Raw genomic sequence first — 20,064 nt, 5'->3', positions numbered from 1 at the left:
TTTCTGGATATTTTTAACAGCTTTATTGAGGTATAATTTACATACAATAAAATTCACTCATTTTAAGTGCATAATTCAATGATTTTTAGAGCGTTTGTGCAGAGTTTTACAGAGCTGTGCTGCCATCGCGACAATCCAACTTTAGAACATTTCCATCACCCCAATAGGATCCCTTGTGCCTATTAGCAGTCACTCCTCATTTCCCAACCCAAGCCCCAGGCAACCACTCATCTACTTTCTAGCTCTATGGATTTGCCTATTCTGGACATTTCATATAAATGGAGTCACAGAAAGTGTGGTCTTTTGTGACCGGCTTCTTTCACTTAGCAAATGTTTCCAAAGTTCATCCATGCTATAGCATATATCAGTACTTCATTCCTTTATATTATTGAATAGTATTTCTTTGAATGGATAGACCGTATTTTGTTTATCCATTCACAAGTTGATGGACACTTGGGTTGCTTCCACTTATTAACTATTAAGAATAATGCTTCTATGAACATTCACATACAAGTCTTTGTGTGCACCTATGTTTTCATTTCTCTTGGGTATGTACTAAGGTGCGGAATTGCTGGGTTGTATAGTGAATTATTGCTTAACTTCTTAAGAAACTGCCAAACTGTTTTCCAAAGTGGCTGCACCATTTTACATTCTCACCAGCAACATACCAGGGTTCCAACTTCTCCACATCCTACCCAACACTTGTTATTTTCCAGTTTTTTGATTATAGCCATCCTACTGGGTGTGAAATGGTATCTCACGGTAGTTTTGATTTGCATTTCCCTAATTACTAACAATGTGCTTATTGGCCATCCCTGTATCTTCTTTGATCTTCTTTGGTGAAGTGTCTATTCAAATCTTTTGCCCATTTTTAAGTTGGGCTTCTGGATATATTTTTGGAATAGAGCCAAAAGGATTTGCTGATTGACTGGAAGTTCGATGTAAGAGAAAGAGAGAAGTCAATCATGCCTCCAAGGTTTTTAGCTCAAGTTATGTAAGTATGGAGTTGCCATTAAGTGGGGAAGCAGAGTTGGAAGGAAGATCAGAAGCTTGCTTTCTTTTAATTTTTTTAATTTTTAATTTTTTTAAAGATCTTATTTTTCCTTTTTCTCCCCAAAGCCCCCTGGTACATAGTTGTATATTTTTAGTTGTGGGTCCTTCTAGTTGTGGCATGCGGGATGCCACCTCAGCATGGCTTGATGAGCAGTGTCATGTCCATGCCCAAGATCTGAACCGGCGAAACCCTGGGCCACCGAAGCAGAGCGTGCGAACTTAACCACTCAGCCATGGGGCCGGCCTCAGAAGCTTGCTTTTAAACATTTTAAGTTTGAGATGCTTATTAGACATCCAAGTAGAGTTCTCCATTAGGCTGTCAGATTTATGGGCCTGGAATTCAGAAGAGAGATGCAAGCCTGAAGATAAAGAGAGTGAGGGGCCAGCCCAGTGGCATAGTGGTTAAGTTCATGTGCTCCACTTTGGCAGCCTGGGGTTCACGGGTTCGGATGCCAGGCGTGGACCTACAACACTGCTCCTCAAGCCATGCTGTGATGGCGTCCCACATACAAAATAGAGGAAGATTGGCACAAATGTTAGCTCAGTGGCAATCTTCCTCACCAAAAAAAATTTTTTAAATAAAAAGATAAAGAGGGGGAATCATCAGCATATAGATGGTATAGAAAGCCATGGAACTAGATAAATCAACAAAGGAGTGAGTGTAGACAGAGAAGGTGTCCAAGGACTAAATTCTGGACACTCCAAAGTTAAGAGGTCAGGAAAATAATGAAGAAGCAGCACATAATATTGAAACAGAGTGGCCAGTAGGAGGGAAAACCAGAGAGAGCATAACCTACTGCAAGCCACGTGAAAAAAGTGTTCTCAAGAAGAAGGCAGGCGTGTCAAATGTTGCTGATAGGTTTCAGGGCTGGGAATTATCCCTTGGATTTAGCAACACGAAAGGTGGAGTTGGTTGGTGACCGAGACAAGTGGAGAGACCAGTGTTAGCTAGGAGCTTGGGCATTCCCTCCAAAGGTAGAAGCGGGAAGGCAGAGTTCATAGGCCCCGTTGCTGTGGACAGGACAGTATTTCGCAAACTGCAATATGCGAAGGCATCACTGCGGGCTTTGTGGAAATGGAGATTTGAATTCAACAGGTCTAGGATGGAGCCCCTGTTTCTGTATTTACTCCCAGATGCTGCTGCTGCTGGTGCTGCTGCTGCTGATCCCAGGGCCACGCTGTGAGGAGCGAGAGTGTAGGGCTGATTTTATCAGCAGTTATTAACTGTTTCTTTTCTGAGTACGGATCTAACCAGGAACGTAAATGTCAACTGCTGAGTTGATTCTAGAGGATTTTCTATGTTCCAGGGACTTGATATTATTGATAGTGCAGCTCAGATCTGTGGCTTGAGAAATGGAGAAGAAACATAAGGGGCCACGATTGGGGATTGCTGCTTTAGCCTGTTTGCTGGCGGACTGAAAGACGGAGGGGCCTTCTATGCAGTAATGCAAAGGCCAGGGCCCAGCCAACTGCCTGGACAGAGGCCACTGGATGACTCACTTTTATCTGCCAGTGGGAACTGGCGGGGGCGACTCCTGGAAGGCCACTTTGACGAAGACTGCCATTATTTCTGCATTATATGTATGAATTAATTGGGACACTAACAGTTCAGAGTGACTCACTGACATAAAGATCCGATACAGCTCCTGTCTCCAATTCCTTCCCTCACTTCATCTGCCTTTTTAAATAACAGCTTTATTGAGATATAATTCACAGAACACACAATTTGCCCATTTAAAGTGTACACTTCAATGGTGTTTAGCACGTTCTCAGAGCTGTGCACCCATTACCACAATTTTTGAATATTTTCCTCAGCCCAAAAGAACCCCCGTGCTCTTTAGTCATTGTCTCATTTTTAAATGATATTGAAATCCACGAAAATGTCTGGCAGCTTTCTGCTCAGCAATTTGTGAGATTTCGCAAAGCTGGGAGTAAGGTCCATCTGTTGCAAGAAGACGAAACTGCAGAGACGGAAGTCCTCAGTCTGAGAAGACACTAAAGATGAGACGACGCGGCCTGGTGCACTCAGAGATGCTGACACAGTCCACTTAAACCTGGCAGTTCTTTTCTGTCAAACATGGGGGAACGTCCACTTCAGCTTGCCCCGCCAGAGGTGTGCACGGTTCCCCACCGTGGGCCAGAGCTAAGCCGAACACTGACTGGCCGAGCCCTGGCTCTGCTGTGGGTGGAGAAAGAAAATGGAAACTGGTTTGCAGCTCTGTGTCATTCACAGACAGGCACATTAGGTGGCATCCAGCCAGATGACCCGGGCCTCACTGGGCACCCTTGGAAATGTCTTAATTTTTCGTTTCCATCCACAAAGATAAATTTAGCAAATTATGATATCATTTTGATGATTTGAAAGCAGCTGCTGGGGAACTCTCTCTATTTTATATACATTTTGAAAGTGAATATAGTCCAAAAATAGGTTTTCAATGAGCAACATTTTAGTTTGCTTATTAATTAGATCTGTAACTTTTCCATGGCTGTCTTAGATTTTAAAAAAATATGTGTCATCACTGGCAAAAGATTAATGACTACTTGGGACCTACTCTTATTTGTACCTTGTTTATATTTGAAAAGAAAGCAAGAATACGTCTGATAAATTTATTTTAATTCTATTTTTTTTTTTACTTTTCTGTAGGACGCTTGCAATAATTTAACAACGGATGCAAAACAGCTTGGCTATTTGGACATAATTTATTGCTATCTGTGTTATATAGTTTCCCTAGGTCACACATACAGAGAATGAAGATATAAAGGCCACTATATTTTATAGGAAATGGTATTTGAAACTGCATTTATATATCTACAGTCTTTAAATTTATTTAAAAAAATCAACATATAAATGTCCCTTAAAAAGCTGTATGTTTTTATATTTTAAAATTTAAGTATTTTAAAAATCACTTACTTTTCAGAAAACCAAATAAACCACATGGGTGCCACAAGAAGGTTTGGGAAGGTTCCACTGTGTCAGGAGAGCTGGCAACCCATGTCAGGTGTTCCTGACTGATTTCTCCATCAGAGGGAGAAGCGCACAGCACCAGGCCAAGGTGGAGTCTATAAACCACATGCTCCTGTCGTTGCAAAAACAAACCACAACTTAAAAACAGTTGTACCTTGCGTGGAATTAACAGGAAGCCTGGAGGTTTCTGGAAGCAAACTGGTATGCAATAAACCCCCCACCTGTTTTATTATGAGATGGTCTTGGCTTTGTCTCTGTGTATCCTTGGGCAGGTCACTTAATCTCTCTCAGCCTCAGTTTCCTCACCTCTAAAATGCTGGCAGGGTAGTTGTGAAGTTTAAATGAGATGCTGTATATAAAGTGCCAGGAATCTAGCAAATATGGTGATGGGACATCCTTGCCCTCTTCCTCTGCTTGGCCAACTTCATCTCAAGACTTACCCTAAGGGTCACAGCCTCTGTGAAGCCCTCCCAGACTCTCCCAGGTCCCCTGCACCCCTGCCTCTTCAGTTGGTGTCTCTCTCAAAGCTCTTAAAATGTAAAATGATTGCTAGCTACCTCGCATTGGTGCTTTCCCTGCATTTTGTGGGTCCCGAGGCCTGGGACGGTGTCTTTTCTTTTTTTTAAGGAAGATTAGCCCTGAGCTAACTGCTGCCAATCCTCCTCATTTTGCTGAGGAAGGCTGGCCTTGAGCTAACATCCATGCCCATCTTCCTCTACTTTCTATGTGGGACGCCTACCACAGCATGGCTTTTGCCAAGCAGTGCCACGTCCGCACCTGGGATCCGAACCAGGGAACCCCTGGCCGCCGAGAAGCGGAATGTGCACACTTAACCACTGCGCCACCAGGCCGGCCCCTGGGACGGTGTCTTGATCATCTCTTTGCCCCCAGCACCTGGCAAAGCGTAAAGCAATGTGCAATCACTACTGCATAGAATTTCTGACAACACATAATCAAACATCTCTGGAAATCTAATTTTAAATAATAATGCAAATAGGATTATATGAAGTTGTCCTCGGTTCTCCCTTCGGATTGTGGGCTCCTCTGAAAGCAAGAAGGCACCTTCTATAATCTAGGTACTTACAGTAAATACCTCTGAGAGAGATAAACATATTTTAGTAAAATCTTTTGCATTTACTGGGAAGTTATAAATAACAAAGCAATCTGACCTAAAAGATGAAGGCCCAGCCTTGCAAGGCAGTGGAGCGATACCAGCTGCAGGCTTCCTGACTGGTATTTAGAAAGGGTAATTGGGAATGAAAAGAGCCTCTCATCACAGGAAGTGCTCCGCGAAGAGACAGAGCTGCAATTGTATCCAACTTTTTATCTAAAAAAAAAGTAACAGGGACAAAAGGAGAGTGATGTGGGAAAAGCCACGAAGAGAGCGCTGCTACAGTCAGGTATAACAACTGACGCTTCTGTCCTATGCAGTTACTCCCCGTGACCATGGCAACCAGGATCCAGGCTATACCGTGTTGTGCTGAATTTCTGTGCCGTTTGTTATTTTTTACTATGGACCACAGGTAGGGAATTTAAGGTTGGTTGTATTTTATGAAACATTCATTTGCAAAATTGCCAATGTAGGGAAGGAAAACAATCTGCTTTCTCCTCTCCATCTAGGTTCTCGGCTAGGGCTCTGTAACAAAAGACAGAGTAACAAGAGGAAAGCATACACATTTAGTTAATTTAAGTTTTATGTGGCATGGGAGCCTTCACAAGGAAATGAAGACCCAAAGAAACAGTTAAACCTGAGTGTTTTTATACTAGGTTTGGTGAAGAGTGGAAATTCGTGGGAAACTGTGACAGGACAAAAGGGTATGAGCTAAGGGGAGCAAACTGGGGGAAACGGAGCAGGGCCTCTTCCTTGAGTCCTCTCGGTGTCCCTCCACCTGCGGAGACAAGGGTGCTCCTTTCCTCGGAGATGGGGGGGGGGTACCTCTCATGTGAGACTCTTATGACCTGTCTCAGGGGAGAAGGTCGAGGTCAGAGAATCCTTCCTGCACACGCCATTTCTCAAATTCCTTCAGCTAAAAATATTCAATATGCCAAGGTGCCAGATTTTGGGTAGTGTGTCCTAAACCCCATCACCAAGCACTTCAACTATTAGGATACAGGGAGACCAGTGTTTGTGCACTCTTGTTTGAAACCAGTTATATGACATTTGGACCATTGCTATGGCCACCTAACGGGTGTCCCTGCATCCGTCCTTGCTTTCCTCCCATGTAACTTAACACAGCAGCCAAAGGGAGCCTTCCTAAAAGTCAGTCAAATCTTATCACTACCAACTCCCTAGTTTCAATGGCTTCCCATCAGGCTTGGAAAAAACCCCAAAGTCCTTCTCATGACCAACCAGGGCCCTCGGGAAACCGATGGCTCTTTGGCTTCACCTCTCATCCTTCTTCTTCCCCTTGCTACTGCGCTTCTGCTCTGGTGGCCTCTTGCTGTACCTTGTCTGTATCAGGCACCCTCCCCTCTTGAGGCCTTTGCACTTGCTGTTCCCGTAAAAATGATTTTAAATTAAATGAAAGATCCTTTACCCCATGAGCAATTTTAAAGAAAAATCCTTTCTTCTTAGGGGATAAGAGATAGGATGTGCAAGAATTATTATCTATAGTTAGAAAATGTAATGCTGTCTCATTGACCAAAAGAAAAAACCCCACTCTTTTCTTATCTCCAGATGCAAAAGTCACAAAATTGATATGAAGTGAGAAAGACTACCCAAATTTTTATATCTTGGAGAGTAAAGGAATTTCCATTTCAACTTTTATTTGTCTGCAAATTTAGTTTGCAAAATTCCAGTACAAATAAAAACTACCAAAAACCCCCCCAGCTAAAAAATACCCCAAACCAAAAAATAAACACTGTCATGAACTAATCACACTTGGTTTTCACGTGCTGCGCTCTTTTATAACCACTGAATAGTTTTTAAGATCATTCCAAGTCACATGAAACCACATTTCGTGAAACTGGAAGTTTTAGGTGACTTGGCAAGTTTCTCTTTAAAAGACTAAGATGTTATATCGCAATAAGCAGCCCTGGGAAGCCACAGGGAGAAAGATGTCAAAACAGAATTCACACTTGATGGCCTCAAACCGATTTCTTCAAAACCACTTGAAAATACAAACACGTTTTAGTGTTCTGCACCTTTTGGAGAATTCTGTCACGAGGCAAGTTAGGTATACATACGGTTAGGCCTTAAGAGCACCGACAGAAGAAGTTAGGAGAGTTAGGAGAAAAGAACTGGTGAAAATGTGTAGCTTTGTAGATAACTCAGAAGTAAACTTGTTAAAACTATAACAACCATTAACATTCTATGAATTTTTTAAAGAGGATGAGTCAGCTATAATCACACAGAAGGCTTGTTGTGTTTAAACAATTATACAGACTGGTTAAACACTGTTTGCAAAGGCCTCGAAGTCATTTCCTCTTTATTTATTAGAGAAATGTTGGTAGATTCAAAGGCTGAAGCGATCGACTTCCGCTGAGCGATTAATACCTGTTTTTACATAAGCAGAATTGGGACTTCAGACCTAAAGGGGTTCAGGGTATGCCACTCCAAAATACGCCATTCTGGCATAAGGATCATTTTGAGCTGAAAGCAACTGAGAAACAGCAGACACAGGATCAGCTCTCTGCACTCCCCCACCTGCCTGAAATTCCCCTTGTGAATTCCCTACCAGGAAGAGGGTGGCAACCTTATCACTGGAGACAAGATGGCAGCGAGAAGAGCCTACACAAACAAACCTTACTAAACAACCATCATCTTCCATTAGGCTCCCCCATATATCTACCTTCCCCCAGTTTGCTGCCCCTAAAAGCCTAAAGCTCTTTTCCTTTGTCTTCTTACTTCTCTACAAATTTATTTTTCTTTGTTAAGATGCTATATAAGCCCAAGTTCTAACCACCCCTTCGAGTTACTCATCCCTGAGTTTCTCCTGGATGTATCATGCTGCACATGTTAATAAACTATTTTTCTCTTGTTAATCTGTCTTTTGTCAGTCTAATTTGCAGAGTCCCAGCCAGAGAGCCTAGGAGGGTTTTTTTCTTCCCCTATAGACCTAAACACACGCCCTTGAGAACATGAAGACTCCTCAACATCAGAAACCAAATGTTAAAGAGTTTCTATACCCTGGAGAACTTGTGCGAAGAAAAAAACCACAAGACTCCTTTGACTAAGCACAAGGACTTGAAACAAAATTCTAACCGTGGGGTGAGTTATAGGGTAACTTTCGTGGTTCAAGGGAGATCTGTAAAGTGAGAAGAGAAAAGAGAGGGGAAACTAACAAAGCTCTAGTTACTCAATGTTAGAGCCTCAAGACGCTATTCATTTAGTCCCACATCTCCAGGAATACATTTCTCAGAAGTCAATATTGAGGCGGTCTCAGACAGTGAATTTGGAGGAAGAAAATCTGGGAGCAGCTCAAGTTGAGCCACTTATTGTTGTGTAGCTTGGGCAAGTCATGGCACCTCTCTGAATCTGTTTCCTCATCTGTAAAGTGTACAGAATAAAATGCTTTTCTTAGAGCTGTGAAAAGGATCGAGAGCCTATCTGTGAGTAGTTCTCAACCCTGACTGCATCTTAAAATAACTTGAGGAATCGGGGCTGGCCCCGTGGCCGAGTGGTTAAGTTCGCGCGCTCCGCTGCAGGCGGCCCAGTGTTTCGTTGGTTCGAATCCTGGGCGCGGACATGGCACTGCTCATCAGACCACGCTGAGGCAGCGTCCCACATGCCACAACTAGAAGAACCCACAACGAAGAATACACAACTATGTACCGGGGGGCGTTGGGGAGAAAAAGGAAAAAAAAAAAAATAACTTGAGGAATTAAGAAATGTTGATGCCTGGGTTTCATCCCATAGTTTCAGATTTAATTGTTCTAGGGTGGGCCCTCACCATCAGTAGGTTTTCAAAGCTCCCCAGATGATTCTAACAGGCAGCCACTACTGAGAGCTACAGGCCTATTGCTAAAGCAGCACTTCTCAAGCTGTCTTGAACAGGATCACATGGGGGTCCTGCCAAGATGCAGATACAGATTCCGATTCAGTGGCATGGGGCCTGAAAGTCTGCATTTCTAACAGCCTCCTAGGTTATGCTGAGCTGCTCTCAACCATACTCTGAGTATAGCAAAGTACTACGCGGCCACAAAGCACAATACAAATCATCATCCACTCTCCCTCCGCAAACTATCGACTTTCAGTGATAGTGGTGTGAACTTCGGCAAATGACTTTCTTTCCTTCTTCTTCGGGTTAAGAACAGTGTGCAGAGGGACCCGACCTGTGGCCAAGTGGTTAAGTTCACGCACTCCGCTTTAGTGGGCCAGGGTGTCACCAGTTCAGATCCTGAGCACAGACCTAGCACCACTCATCAAGCCATGTTGAGGCAGTGTCCCACATAGCAAAGCCAGAAGGACCAACAACTAGAATATACAACCATGTACTGGGGGGCTTTGGGGAGAAGAAAAAGGAAAAAATAGGAAGATTGGCAACAGATGTTAGCTCAGGTGCCAATCTTTAAGAGAAAGTGTGTATAAGATTTTTAAAGTGAGCATAAAGGGGTTGTACAAATAAAAGGTATCACTCCAGGGGGTTAGGGGGTGGGCAAAATGGGTGAAGTTGGTCAAAAGGTGTAAACTTCCAGTTATAAATAAGTCCTAGGGAGGTAATGTACAGCATGGTGACTGTAGTTAATAATACTGTATTACATATTTGAAAATTGCTAAGAAAGTAGAGGTGATGGATGTTGACTAGACTAATTGTGGTAATCATATTGCAAGATATACAAATATTGAGACATTATGTTGTATGCCTGAAACTAATATGTCAATATCGCAATCAAAAAAACCAACCAAACCAGTAAGACCTCAGCACCCACGTCCCCTCAAAAAATGCATCACTCATTATCTGTTGTTAAGAGAACATATATTTACAATTATAAGCACACCCACTTGCTATGGTACCACTGCTCCCCACATTCATTACAAATTACATAGGTCATCATTTCTTCATCTGGGTTTGAATTCCGCACCCAACTTGGAAGGAAAAGTGTTCCTCTGGCGATTACAGTGACTTGGCAGTTGAATTTCTCACAACGCCTGCATTTTATTTTCTTGGTCTGTGAGCCCTCCATCACTTGGGGAAGGTGATGTTCCTGTATGCAAGATTCTGTGTAGCAGGCTCTCAACTGCTTCAGTTCCTTGCTTGCCATTTCCATGACACTCATTTCAGCAAATTCTCTTGGAGACAGGGCCCCAGACAGCAAGTTTTCTTGTAAGTGAGAATTTTTGGGGTTCTTCAGATTGGCAACTTTGCTTCTGATACAAGTTTTATATTTTTTGAGGTTCTTTGAATAAAGGGCAAAAACGTGCTCTTCAATTTCTCTTGCGAAGTTTTGCCATAAATCAGCTTTAGGCTGATGTGTGGAAGAACTAGTTAAAGCTTCATAAAGAAGCTGTGTGCATTTAGTTCTCACGGGCACTGCGGGATCCAGCAACTCACTGGATCTACTGTCAGTGGATTCAGGGTCACCACCCCTGAAATGCCCTTCCTTAGGTTCCACTGGACTGGAGCTATTTTCAGGCACAATCATTTCAGTGGCTTTGGCCATAACATCTTGGGATGATAGCAGAGAATCAGAACTGGAGACGCCCAATATCTCATCCTGACTGGGGTCATGAGAAAGGCCTGAATTTTCTTCTTTATTTCCACCCAGAGGGAATAATTGAGGGCTGTCCCTTGGTTTGAAGTGAATATCCTTATACAGAGCTTTCCAATCCTTCAGCAAACACTTGGCTTTCTTTTTCAAAGCCACCGTGGGGCAGTTTTTGAGGACTCTGTACACAGCCCTGACCACATCTGTCTCCTGGAGATGCTTCTTAGTCACACACAGAGTTTCTAGCTCAGTAAGGTGGTTGCCAAGATCCTCAAAATTCCTTTTAGCCATCAGTTGCTCAATAAGGGAAGCTCTGGCAGCTATCTGGTTCTTGTCAGACATCTTGACAGCTGCAAAGAAAAGAGAAAAGAGGTTTCCATTTTCTGAAGCTTGCACTTGCCAGTCACAGTTTCCTGACAGTAGCATAGCACTTCCTGCCAGTTACCTCCGCGGTGTTTTCTGAAAGAGTTATGTAATATAAACGGGTACAACGTGTTAGAAAATGGAATCTGCGATGTGTGTGATTTAGTTTCAAAAGTTTGAGCCTCAGCAGTTAAAGCAAAAGCAGCACTGCAAATGGCTTCTGCACGAACAGGTGCTTAGAAGCCTGCTGGAGGGTCTGCTGTAGCTTTTTGCATCTCTCATTTCACAAACCAATGATCTTTCCAGATGAAGATTAGTCAATTCCTTTGGATGGAATTTGGTGATCATGCTGGGAGCGAAATCATGCCAGTGTCAACAACAACCGGGTCAGGCTGAGCGAGGCCGGACTATTTCCCGCCCTTGTGCAGCTATACAACTGCACTCCTTGCTGATTTTATAATCTTCAAGTGAATATAAAAGAATGAGAACCAGGGCAAAAAGAGGATGCTAATGTCTCAAGGAATCTAAAGAAATCGTGAGATAGCACAGGTTGGGAGGCAGCCGGAGCCAGGTCTGACGGGCCCCAAAAGTCAAGAGGCCACACTGTGCTGACATCTGAGTCGTCTGAACAATGGGGTAAAGGTTGAGACTAAGCGATCCAGATGATTTACGACTTTGGACTAACTGGTCCCTAGGCCAGAGTTCGGTTCCATTAACTCTTTCTTTTTTTAGCTTTTAGGTGTAAAAAGTTGCTTGATGATTATGTCTGTGTGAATCTCAGCCTGGGCAGGCAAATGTTTCCTTTATCTATTTCTATTTCTCTGCATAATGTACATAATCTTGCCTACCTAAGCCCTTGGATCTATAGCTGCCTGTCTGGTCTAAATGGGAACATAAACATCTTGATGGCAGGGGCCCTGTCTTTTCAAAAATCCATAGCCTCGGGGCTGGCCCCGTGGCCGAGTGGTTAAGTTCGTGTGCTCCGCTGCTGGCGGCCCAGTGTTTCATTGGTTCGAATCCTGGGTGTGGACATGGCACTGCTCATCAAACCACGCTGAGGCAGCGTCTCACATACCACAACTAGAAGGACCCACAACGAAGAATATACAACTATGTACCGGGGGGCTTTGGGGAGAAAAAGGAAAAAAAAAAAATCTTAAAAAGAAAAAATCCATAGTCTCCCATTTTATAGCACTTGATATTAAATAATCATTCCTGCACATACACAGGCTAACAACACTGAAGCGATCACAGAATTAATGCAGTGTTCCTAGAAGCCATATGATAAGTGCCGTAAAACATAACGTCCTTTTAGTCAGGAATTCTACTTCTATAAACTTACTTTAAGGAAATAAGAGATGTGGGAGCTGTAGATGTAAGAATTTTCTTCAAACTTAGAAGAGACTGGAAGGTCTCAAATAGTTAAAAACTTATAGTACACTCCCAGGATGATGTAATAATACAACCATTTAAAATCATGTTTTTGGAGAATATTCAATGGCATGGGAAAGTAGTCATAACATAATGTTAGGTGAAAAAATCAGGATATAAAACTATGTAGATGAAAGATTAAACAGAAAGTTATCATATGATTCAGCAGATCTACCCAAGAGAAATGAAAACATATGTCTACACAGAAACTTGCACACAAATGTTCATAGAAGCTTTATTCATAATAGCCAAAAAGTGGAAACAACCCAAGTGTTCATCAACTGATGAATAAAAAAATCTAGTATATCCATACAACGGAATGTCATTCGGCAATAAAAAGAAATGAAATTCTGATACATGGAGGAGCCTTGAAAACACTATGCTAAGTTAAAGAAGCCAGACACAGAAAATCATATATTGTATGATTCCATTTATATGAAATGTCCAGAATAGGCAAGTCCACAGAGACAGAAAATACATTAGTGGTTGACTAGGGCTCGGGTGGAGCGAGCGAAATGAAAAAGGGGAGTGGCTGCTAATGGGGGCAGAGTTGTTCTTGGGGGGAGGTGAAACTCTTCTACAGCTGACTGTGGTGATGAGCTGCACGACTGCGAAGGGACAAAAAACCACCGAGGGGTCCACTTTAAACAGGAGAATTGTATGGTATGTAAATTATATCTGAATAAAGCTGCTATTTAAAAACAACATATAGAGTCTGATCCAAAGTTTATTTAAAAATCATACAAGAAGAGAAAAGGCTGAAAATAGACACACAGAATTCTAAACAGTGGCATTTTCTTTTTCTTTTTTTTTTTTTGCTGAGGAAGATTCGCCCTGAGCTAATATCTGTTGTGTTCCCAATCTTCCTCTTTTTTTAGCTTGAGGACAATTAGCCCTGAGCTAACATCTGTGCCAATCTTCCTCTATTCTGCATGTGGGTCGTCACCACAGCGTGGCTGACATGTGCTGTAGGTCTGCGCCCGGGATCTGTACCTGCAAACACAGGCTGCCAAAGCAGAGCATGCCAAACTTAACTACTACCCCATGGGGCCAGCCCCCTGGTATTTTCTGAATGGCAAGATTTTAGTTGATTTTTGTTTGTTCTTTTACTCTTCTCTGTATTTTCTATGATGAGTGTGTATTATTTTCATAATCAGAAAAGTTACTAGTCTAATATAATTTCATGATAAACCATATACATTTAACATATTTGCTATTGAAAAACAGTATGGTAAATGGATCGGTCAACTTCTACCTTCCCTCTGGAACCAGAATATCGTCTCTAAAAGGTGCTACATCACCTGTGGCTTTGCATTCAGATTAGCTTTCACAATTTCCTCTGAATCTAAAACAGCTGAATCTCCCCTCATTCTATCCCAGAACATGAAGCGTTATGTACCCTTGGCCACAACTATGAGATTCCTACTGGTTTCCTGCTGGGACAGCTCAAAGATGGCCAAGATTCTGAGTCTCGCATTTTTACCACCAGAGGGTGCTGGAATGTAGAAACCTGGATAGTCATTTTTCTTTTGTTAAGTCAGTTAACAGTCTCCTAGTGGGCCATCAATTCAGGATCTTAAGAGGCTATTTATCTAATTATCAAGAGTCAGTACTTCAAAATCATTATTTTTCCTTTCTAAAATTCCATCTTTAAAGACTGAAAACAGTAAAAGAGATCTTCCTAAAAATCAAAGGCTCTGTAAACAAAGAACAGGCAAGACAGCACAGAAAAAGAAAAAATACACGCCCTGAATTGCTAAACATTTCTCTCGGAATTGTCTGCCCGAGATCTTGGGACCTGGAGGAAGTCAAGCTGCAATGTCACAATAAGGCCTCAGGCTGCTTAAGACCCTTGAGCCCTCTCCCACTTGTTGGAAAGTTTCCTAACAAAAAAGAAATATTCACCCTGCCTGCATTCTATATTCATTCTATATGCATCACTACCCAGAAATCAAGATTGAACTTTGCTGGATGTTGGCAAAGTAGTTAATAAGAGACTGGTCTAGTGAGCCCGCAGGGAGGTTAGGCAATATTTAACTCCGGTCAGAATTTCTCATGGAAGGGTCAGAGTTTCAAGGGGATTCTGAAGGGGAACTGAACTGTAGCTCCAGGGCCTCAGTGCGATGGAGCAGCAATTTGTCTCACCAGCAAAACTTTTTCTTTACTCATGTAAATCTAAAGAACTCGATGTATTCATGTGTAAGCACTTTGCACTTCATTTCCTAGCTCCTTTTATTTACCTCTCCTCCATATTTATTGTTAATTTTTAAGTGTGGTAAAATACACATACCATAAAATTTACCACCTGAGCCGTTTTTAAGTGTATGGTTCAGTGGTGTTAGGCACGTGCACATTGTTGTGCAACCAACCTCCAGAACTCTTTTCATCTTGCAAAACAAACTTTGTACTCATTAAACAACTCCCCATTCCTCTCTCCTCTCTCCCAGCCCCCCCGCAACCACCATTCTACTTTCTATCTCTATGGTCTGACTACCCTAAACACAGTCCAAGCCCTTCTGCAACTGGCTGATTTCACTTAGCAGAATGTCCTCAATGTTCATCCACGTTGTAGCATGTGTCAGAATTTCCTTCCTTTTTAAGGCTGAATAATATTCCATTATATGGATAGACCACATTTTCTTTTTCCACTCATCTGTCGATGGACGCTTGGGTTGCTTCTGCCTTTTGGCTATTGTGAATAACGCTGCTATGAATTTGGGGGTACAAACACCTCTTCGAGATCCTGCTTCCAATTCTTTTGGGTATATACCCAGAAGCGGGATTGCTGGATCATGTGGTAATTCTATTTTTAATTTTTTGAGGAAGTGCCATGCTGTCTTCCATTCTCCATATTTTAAACAGCATTTAAATCCTGTCCAACTTTCTATTCCCCCTGTGGGACAATCATGTGGATACACAGCATTTATGCCCCTAGGAGGGTATAATGTGGAAGCAACTGGGATACAAAATTTTGAGAACTGCCATAAAAAGACAAAGTAAGCTGTGTGTCCAGTTTAGCATTCCACATAGTTCATTTGATAAATATTACAGATCTGGTACACGAAAGTCTCTCTCTTGAAGTGGTCGACAGCCCAGTGGAAGGAATATAGACAAGAAACTGGCCAATTACAACACTCATGGTGTCTCTACAAGGGTAGACACTGGCCTGCTAGGGCACACAGATGGGAGGAATACTGAAACTGAATCTAGGCTTTCCAGCATCTGGCCAGCTCTAATTGCTTCTTCACTGCCCTCAATCCAATTCACACCACTCTGTTAGAACATCCTCTAGCACAGATCTCAGCAAGATATTCCCTCATTTTCCCACGTAAAGCCCTTCAGAGGCTCCCCTCTGCTCTCAGGATGGAGCCCAAGGTCCTCGGCCAGGTGATGACAAGCACCCTTGCAGCCTCCTCCGTGGCCCCTCTGAACCACAGACAGGCACTGCTCATTTCACAGCTCTGTGCCTTTGCTCCAGCAGCTCCCTGAGCCTGGCCCATCTCTCAACATGAGGGTCAATCCTGGTGCAAATCCGAATCAGCTGGAGGAACTACACAGCAAATACAAAAACAAACAATGCCGGGGCTCATCCCAGATAGAATGAATTCGAATCTCTGAGGGTGAGCCTGGGTATTTTTTCAGCTCTCCAGATGATTCGGATTTCAACTGGAGCTGCCACCACTGCTCTGTGCACACAGGCCTAACTCCCCTCCCGCAGCAGGCCCGTCCCAGTTATGCTGCCGGCAGCCCACAGACAGCTCCCATCCAGCTCCTAGACTGAACACACCGAATCTCTCCGACTTCAGATTTTGCCAGATGAGGCCCATTAAATCAGGAAATATTAAAAACACCTGCTTGCACAACTCACCTGAGACCCTTCTCTACAAACGGCAACTGGTAATTGCAATGTTTTAAGTGTCATGACGCACCCAATTCCCCATTCCCTCATTCCCTCACTTACCTCTGAACAGCAGAAGGCGGCGTACATTTATTGAGCAACTCTACATGCCAGACATACTCACGTCATCTCAATCCTCACAGTAACCCTGAGACAAGTATACGGCTTATCTCCATCTGACAGGCGAGGAAACCTGTTAAAAACATCAAATATTTGCAGTGTTTTTTCATGGTGCTTATATTTAAAAATTTTTTTATTGTCCACCTTCCCCACAAGACCGTAAGAATGTTTCATTCCCTGACGCACACCTGGCCAGGGCCTACTGTTGCTCAACAACGAGTTTTTGTTAAATGAGGGAAGAGCATCCAGGATGCTCTCTCCCCTCTCTGCTTGTGAGCTTCCTTTCTTTTCACTACAGACCAGCTTGCTTGTACCCACTGCACCTATGCCCAGTGCCCCTCAGCTTCTTGCACAGGAGACCAAACTCATCTCAATCCCAGTTCAGAAAATCATTTAAGGGGCTGGGCCCGTGGCCAAGTGGTTAAGTTCGCGTGCTCTGCTGCAGGCAGCCCAGTGTTTCGTTGGTTCAAATCCTGGGCGTAGACATGGCACTGCTCATCAAGCCACGCTGAGGCAGCATCCCACATGCCACAACTAGAAGGACCCACAACGAAGAATATACAACTATGTACCAGGGGGCTTTGGGGAGAAAAAGGAAAAATAATTTTAAAAATCTTTAAAAAACATCATTTAAAAAATTGTAGTTCAAAAAAAAAAAAAAAGCATGGTGCCTACTGTGGGCTAATCCAGTGGGCTCCAGGAGTCAAGCAATTTGGGGATAAGGAGGGTCAAGAAGGTACATGGGGGCTGGCCCCGTGGCCGAGTGGTTAAGTTAGCGCGCTCCGCCTCAGGCGGCCCAGTGTTTTGTGGGTTTGAATCCTGGGCGCGGACATGGAACTGCTCATCTAAGCCATGCTGAGGCAGCGTCCCACATGCCGCAACTAGAAGGACCCACAACGAAGAATATACAACTATGTACTGGGGTCGGGGGGGGTTTTGGGGAGAAAAAGGAAAAAAAATCTTAAAAAAAAAAAAGAAGGTACAGTTCTGGGGCTGGCCTGGTGGCATAGTGGTTAAGTTGATGTGCTCCACTTCAGTGGCCCGAGGTTTGCAGGTTTGGATCCCAGGTGCGGACCTAGCACCGCTCATCAAGCCACACTGTGGCCGGCATCCCACATAAAATAGAGGAAGATTGGCACAGATGTTAGCTCAGGGGCAATCTTCCTCACATATACACAAAAATAAATAAAAGAAGGTACAATTCTTAAAAATAAGGGGTATTGAGCACGTTGGGTAAGTTTCTTGACCATTCTGTGCCTCAAATTTCCTTATCTACAAAACAGGAGAAATCCAACATCCTATAATTAACATGAGCATTAAATGAGAGTCCTTACAATGTCCTTAGAACTATACCTGTCACACAGTAAGACTGCCTGACAATTACACAGGCCTACAATGACATATATCTACAATACCAGGAATTGTTCTACAGCGGGAGTTGGCAAACTTTTTCTGTAAAAGGCCAGACAGTAAATATTTTAGGCTTTGCAGGCCATCCAATCTCTGTATGGACGACTCAACTTTGCTGCTCTTGTAGCAGGAAAACCAGCCACAGATACTACATAAATGAGTGGGTATGGCTTTGCTCCAGTGAATCTTTTCTCCAAAGACTGGCAGGCTGGATTTGGTTGCAGGCCATAGTTTGCTGACCCCTTTCTAGAGCAATGCTGTCCAGTGAAAATATAACGCAAGCCACAGATATAATTAAAAATTTTCTAGTCGCCACATTAAAAAATAAACAGGCAAAATTCATTACATTTTATTTAACCTAGTGTATCCAAAATACAGCCATTTCAACATGTACTTGATATAAACAAATTATTGATATTTCACATTCTTTTTCATGCTAATTCTCCAAAAGTCACTGTGTTTTACACTTACTGCACATTTCAATTCGGACTAGCCACACCTATGTAGCCAGTGGCTACCATATTGAACACCACAGCACTAGAGCATATGCTAATCTAGGTAATGCTAAGATACACATCTATATCCCTAGCTTCTGAACACATAGCAAAAACAGTTTATGCAGGGCCAGCAAGAGTAGGCCCTAAATATCTGTTGACTGAATGCACATAAAAGCTTGTAAATATTAACCAATACTACAGTATAGGCAAGTTGCACAGATCTAACTTAAACCCTGAGAAGGAAAGAAATTTCCAAAAGGTGGTAACAAATCAGCGCTAACCTAGATCTGTTTAGATCTTCAGATCTAAGATCTAAAGAGAAATGTTAAGTGTCTAGCCTTAACCCACATACACCTCTCCGGTTACACAGAAAGCCCCTTCCTCTATGGAGAGAAATGATACCAAATGTTGGGAGGGGCGTCGCAGTTTCTGAACAGCCACTCGAAACTGCGCTGGGGCCCGTTCACGTTATAATGATCCCTAGCAAAGGTGCAGCGAGGGGAAGGGACCAGCCCAAGGGCCCACTCTGGCCCGGGTTCGGGTTCCAGTGGGTGGGGCGGAGTGACAAGAAACGCGTGCTGCAAGCCGGCCCGGGGTGACAGCCTAGCACCAAGCACAGAAGCAGCGGCGGCTCCGAGGGATCTGCCCACCCCGGCGACCTTGGCTGGAGGAGGGGCGAGGGGAGGGCACGTTTCGGCCTACCCGGCCCAGGGCGCCCCGAGAGCCTCCCCGAGCAGGGGTGGGCTTTCACTGGAGACAAGGGCCCGCCGTTCAGCCGAGGCAGAGACTCCGGCGAACCCGGAGCGAGGCTCACCAACAAAGGCAGGCGAAACCCGGTAGCCCTCGGCAGCCCCCGTGCCAAGAGAGGACTTCCGGGCCTCCGGGCGGGACCACGAAAGCTCAACCAATCCAAGCTCGCAGACTAGAGAACACGGGCCTGGGAACCAGCGCATGCGTGTGAGGGAAATGGCGCCTGCGCAGAGCGATCAGCGGCCGTGGGGACGCCTCGCTGCAGTTCCCAGGGGGAGGGCGTAGGGCGTGGGGCCGACAGTCCGGCGCAAGGGCCTGAATTCAAAGAAACGAACTCCCTTATGTTTTTGAGCAGCAAAGGTAGTTGAACTACTCTACAACGTACCCTTTCTGCTTCCAGTCAAGCAGCGCTCAGCTAAATATAGACCAAAAAAAAGTGAATTATCTATTTATTAAACGCAGTAGTTAATCCAACAAGTGTTTATTTCACGGCTAACATGTATCAGTTGATATGAAAGTAATAGACATTCATTAAGTAGCCACGTGCATCCTGCACTTCTGACCTGTACACATTCTCTCCCTGCTGGGGCCAATAAAAACGAAACGATGGTAGAACTAAGAGAATGTGGCAGCCTTCTGTGCTGATCCCCTGCTATAAGGTAACTTGGAAGAAGGTTCAAGAAAGCAGAGCTTTGCTCTGGATTGGATGCTGCTAGGAAGCAGGGTGATTCTGTGACTCAACAATGTAATAAACCTTACCTAGAAGGAAGGAAGACAAGACCAAGACTAAAGCTGTAATTAGTAAAGAAGCAGCAGCAACTCAGTGTTAAAAATTTGAAATACTGCAGGTCTATGCTGAATATAATCTAAGAGACTTTAGTTTCAAAAGCCTGTGGCTAAAGGATTGTTTCTATCACAAGAACAAAGTA

General features: G+C 43.6%; 1 protein-coding gene across 8 annotated transcripts; it reads right to left on the bottom strand.

The window, feature by feature from the left end:
- On the bottom strand, window positions 1-19,316 carry TCEANC (transcription elongation factor A N-terminal and central domain containing). 8 transcript variants are annotated; one of them, XR_011434595.1, is made up of 4 exons: window positions 19,200-19,316; window positions 16,422-16,551; window positions 3,965-4,130; window positions 1-3,232 (listed from the first exon to the last, which is right to left on the bottom strand). XR_011434595.1 is itself a non-coding variant. In XM_005613986.4 (3 exons), the coding sequence occupies exon 3, from the start codon at window positions 11,006-11,008 to the stop codon at window positions 9,947-9,949; it is 1,062 nt and encodes a 353-aa protein (XP_005614043.1). In that variant the 5' UTR covers window positions 11,009-11,016; window positions 16,422-16,551; window positions 19,200-19,316; the 3' UTR covers window positions 9,920-9,946. The 8 variants fall into 8 exon arrangements, 6 of the variants coding, with proteins under 6 accessions (XP_005614043.1, XP_005614044.1, XP_070113026.1 ...); XR_011434594.1 differs by having other exon boundaries at window positions 19,088-19,266; XM_005613986.4 differs by lacking the exons at window positions 1-3,232; window positions 3,965-4,130 and adding an exon at window positions 9,920-11,016.
- Window positions 19,317-20,064: the final 748 nt, after the last annotated feature.

Source organism: Equus caballus, chromosome X (assembly GCF_041296265.1).
Source record: "Equus caballus isolate H_3958 breed thoroughbred chromosome X, TB-T2T, whole genome shotgun sequence".
In the NCBI taxonomy this organism is placed as follows: Eukaryota; Metazoa; Chordata; class Mammalia; order Perissodactyla; family Equidae; genus Equus; species Equus caballus.
The sequence above is the reverse complement of the archived record's forward strand: the minus strand, read 5'-3'. Positions and strand labels throughout refer to the sequence as shown.

Bases quoted from the DNA above. Each gene is read 5' to 3' on its own strand.
- TCEANC (XM_005613986.4), bottom strand. From the start codon at position 11,008: ATGTCTGACAAGAACCAGATAGCTGCCAGAGCTTCCCTTATTGAGCAA.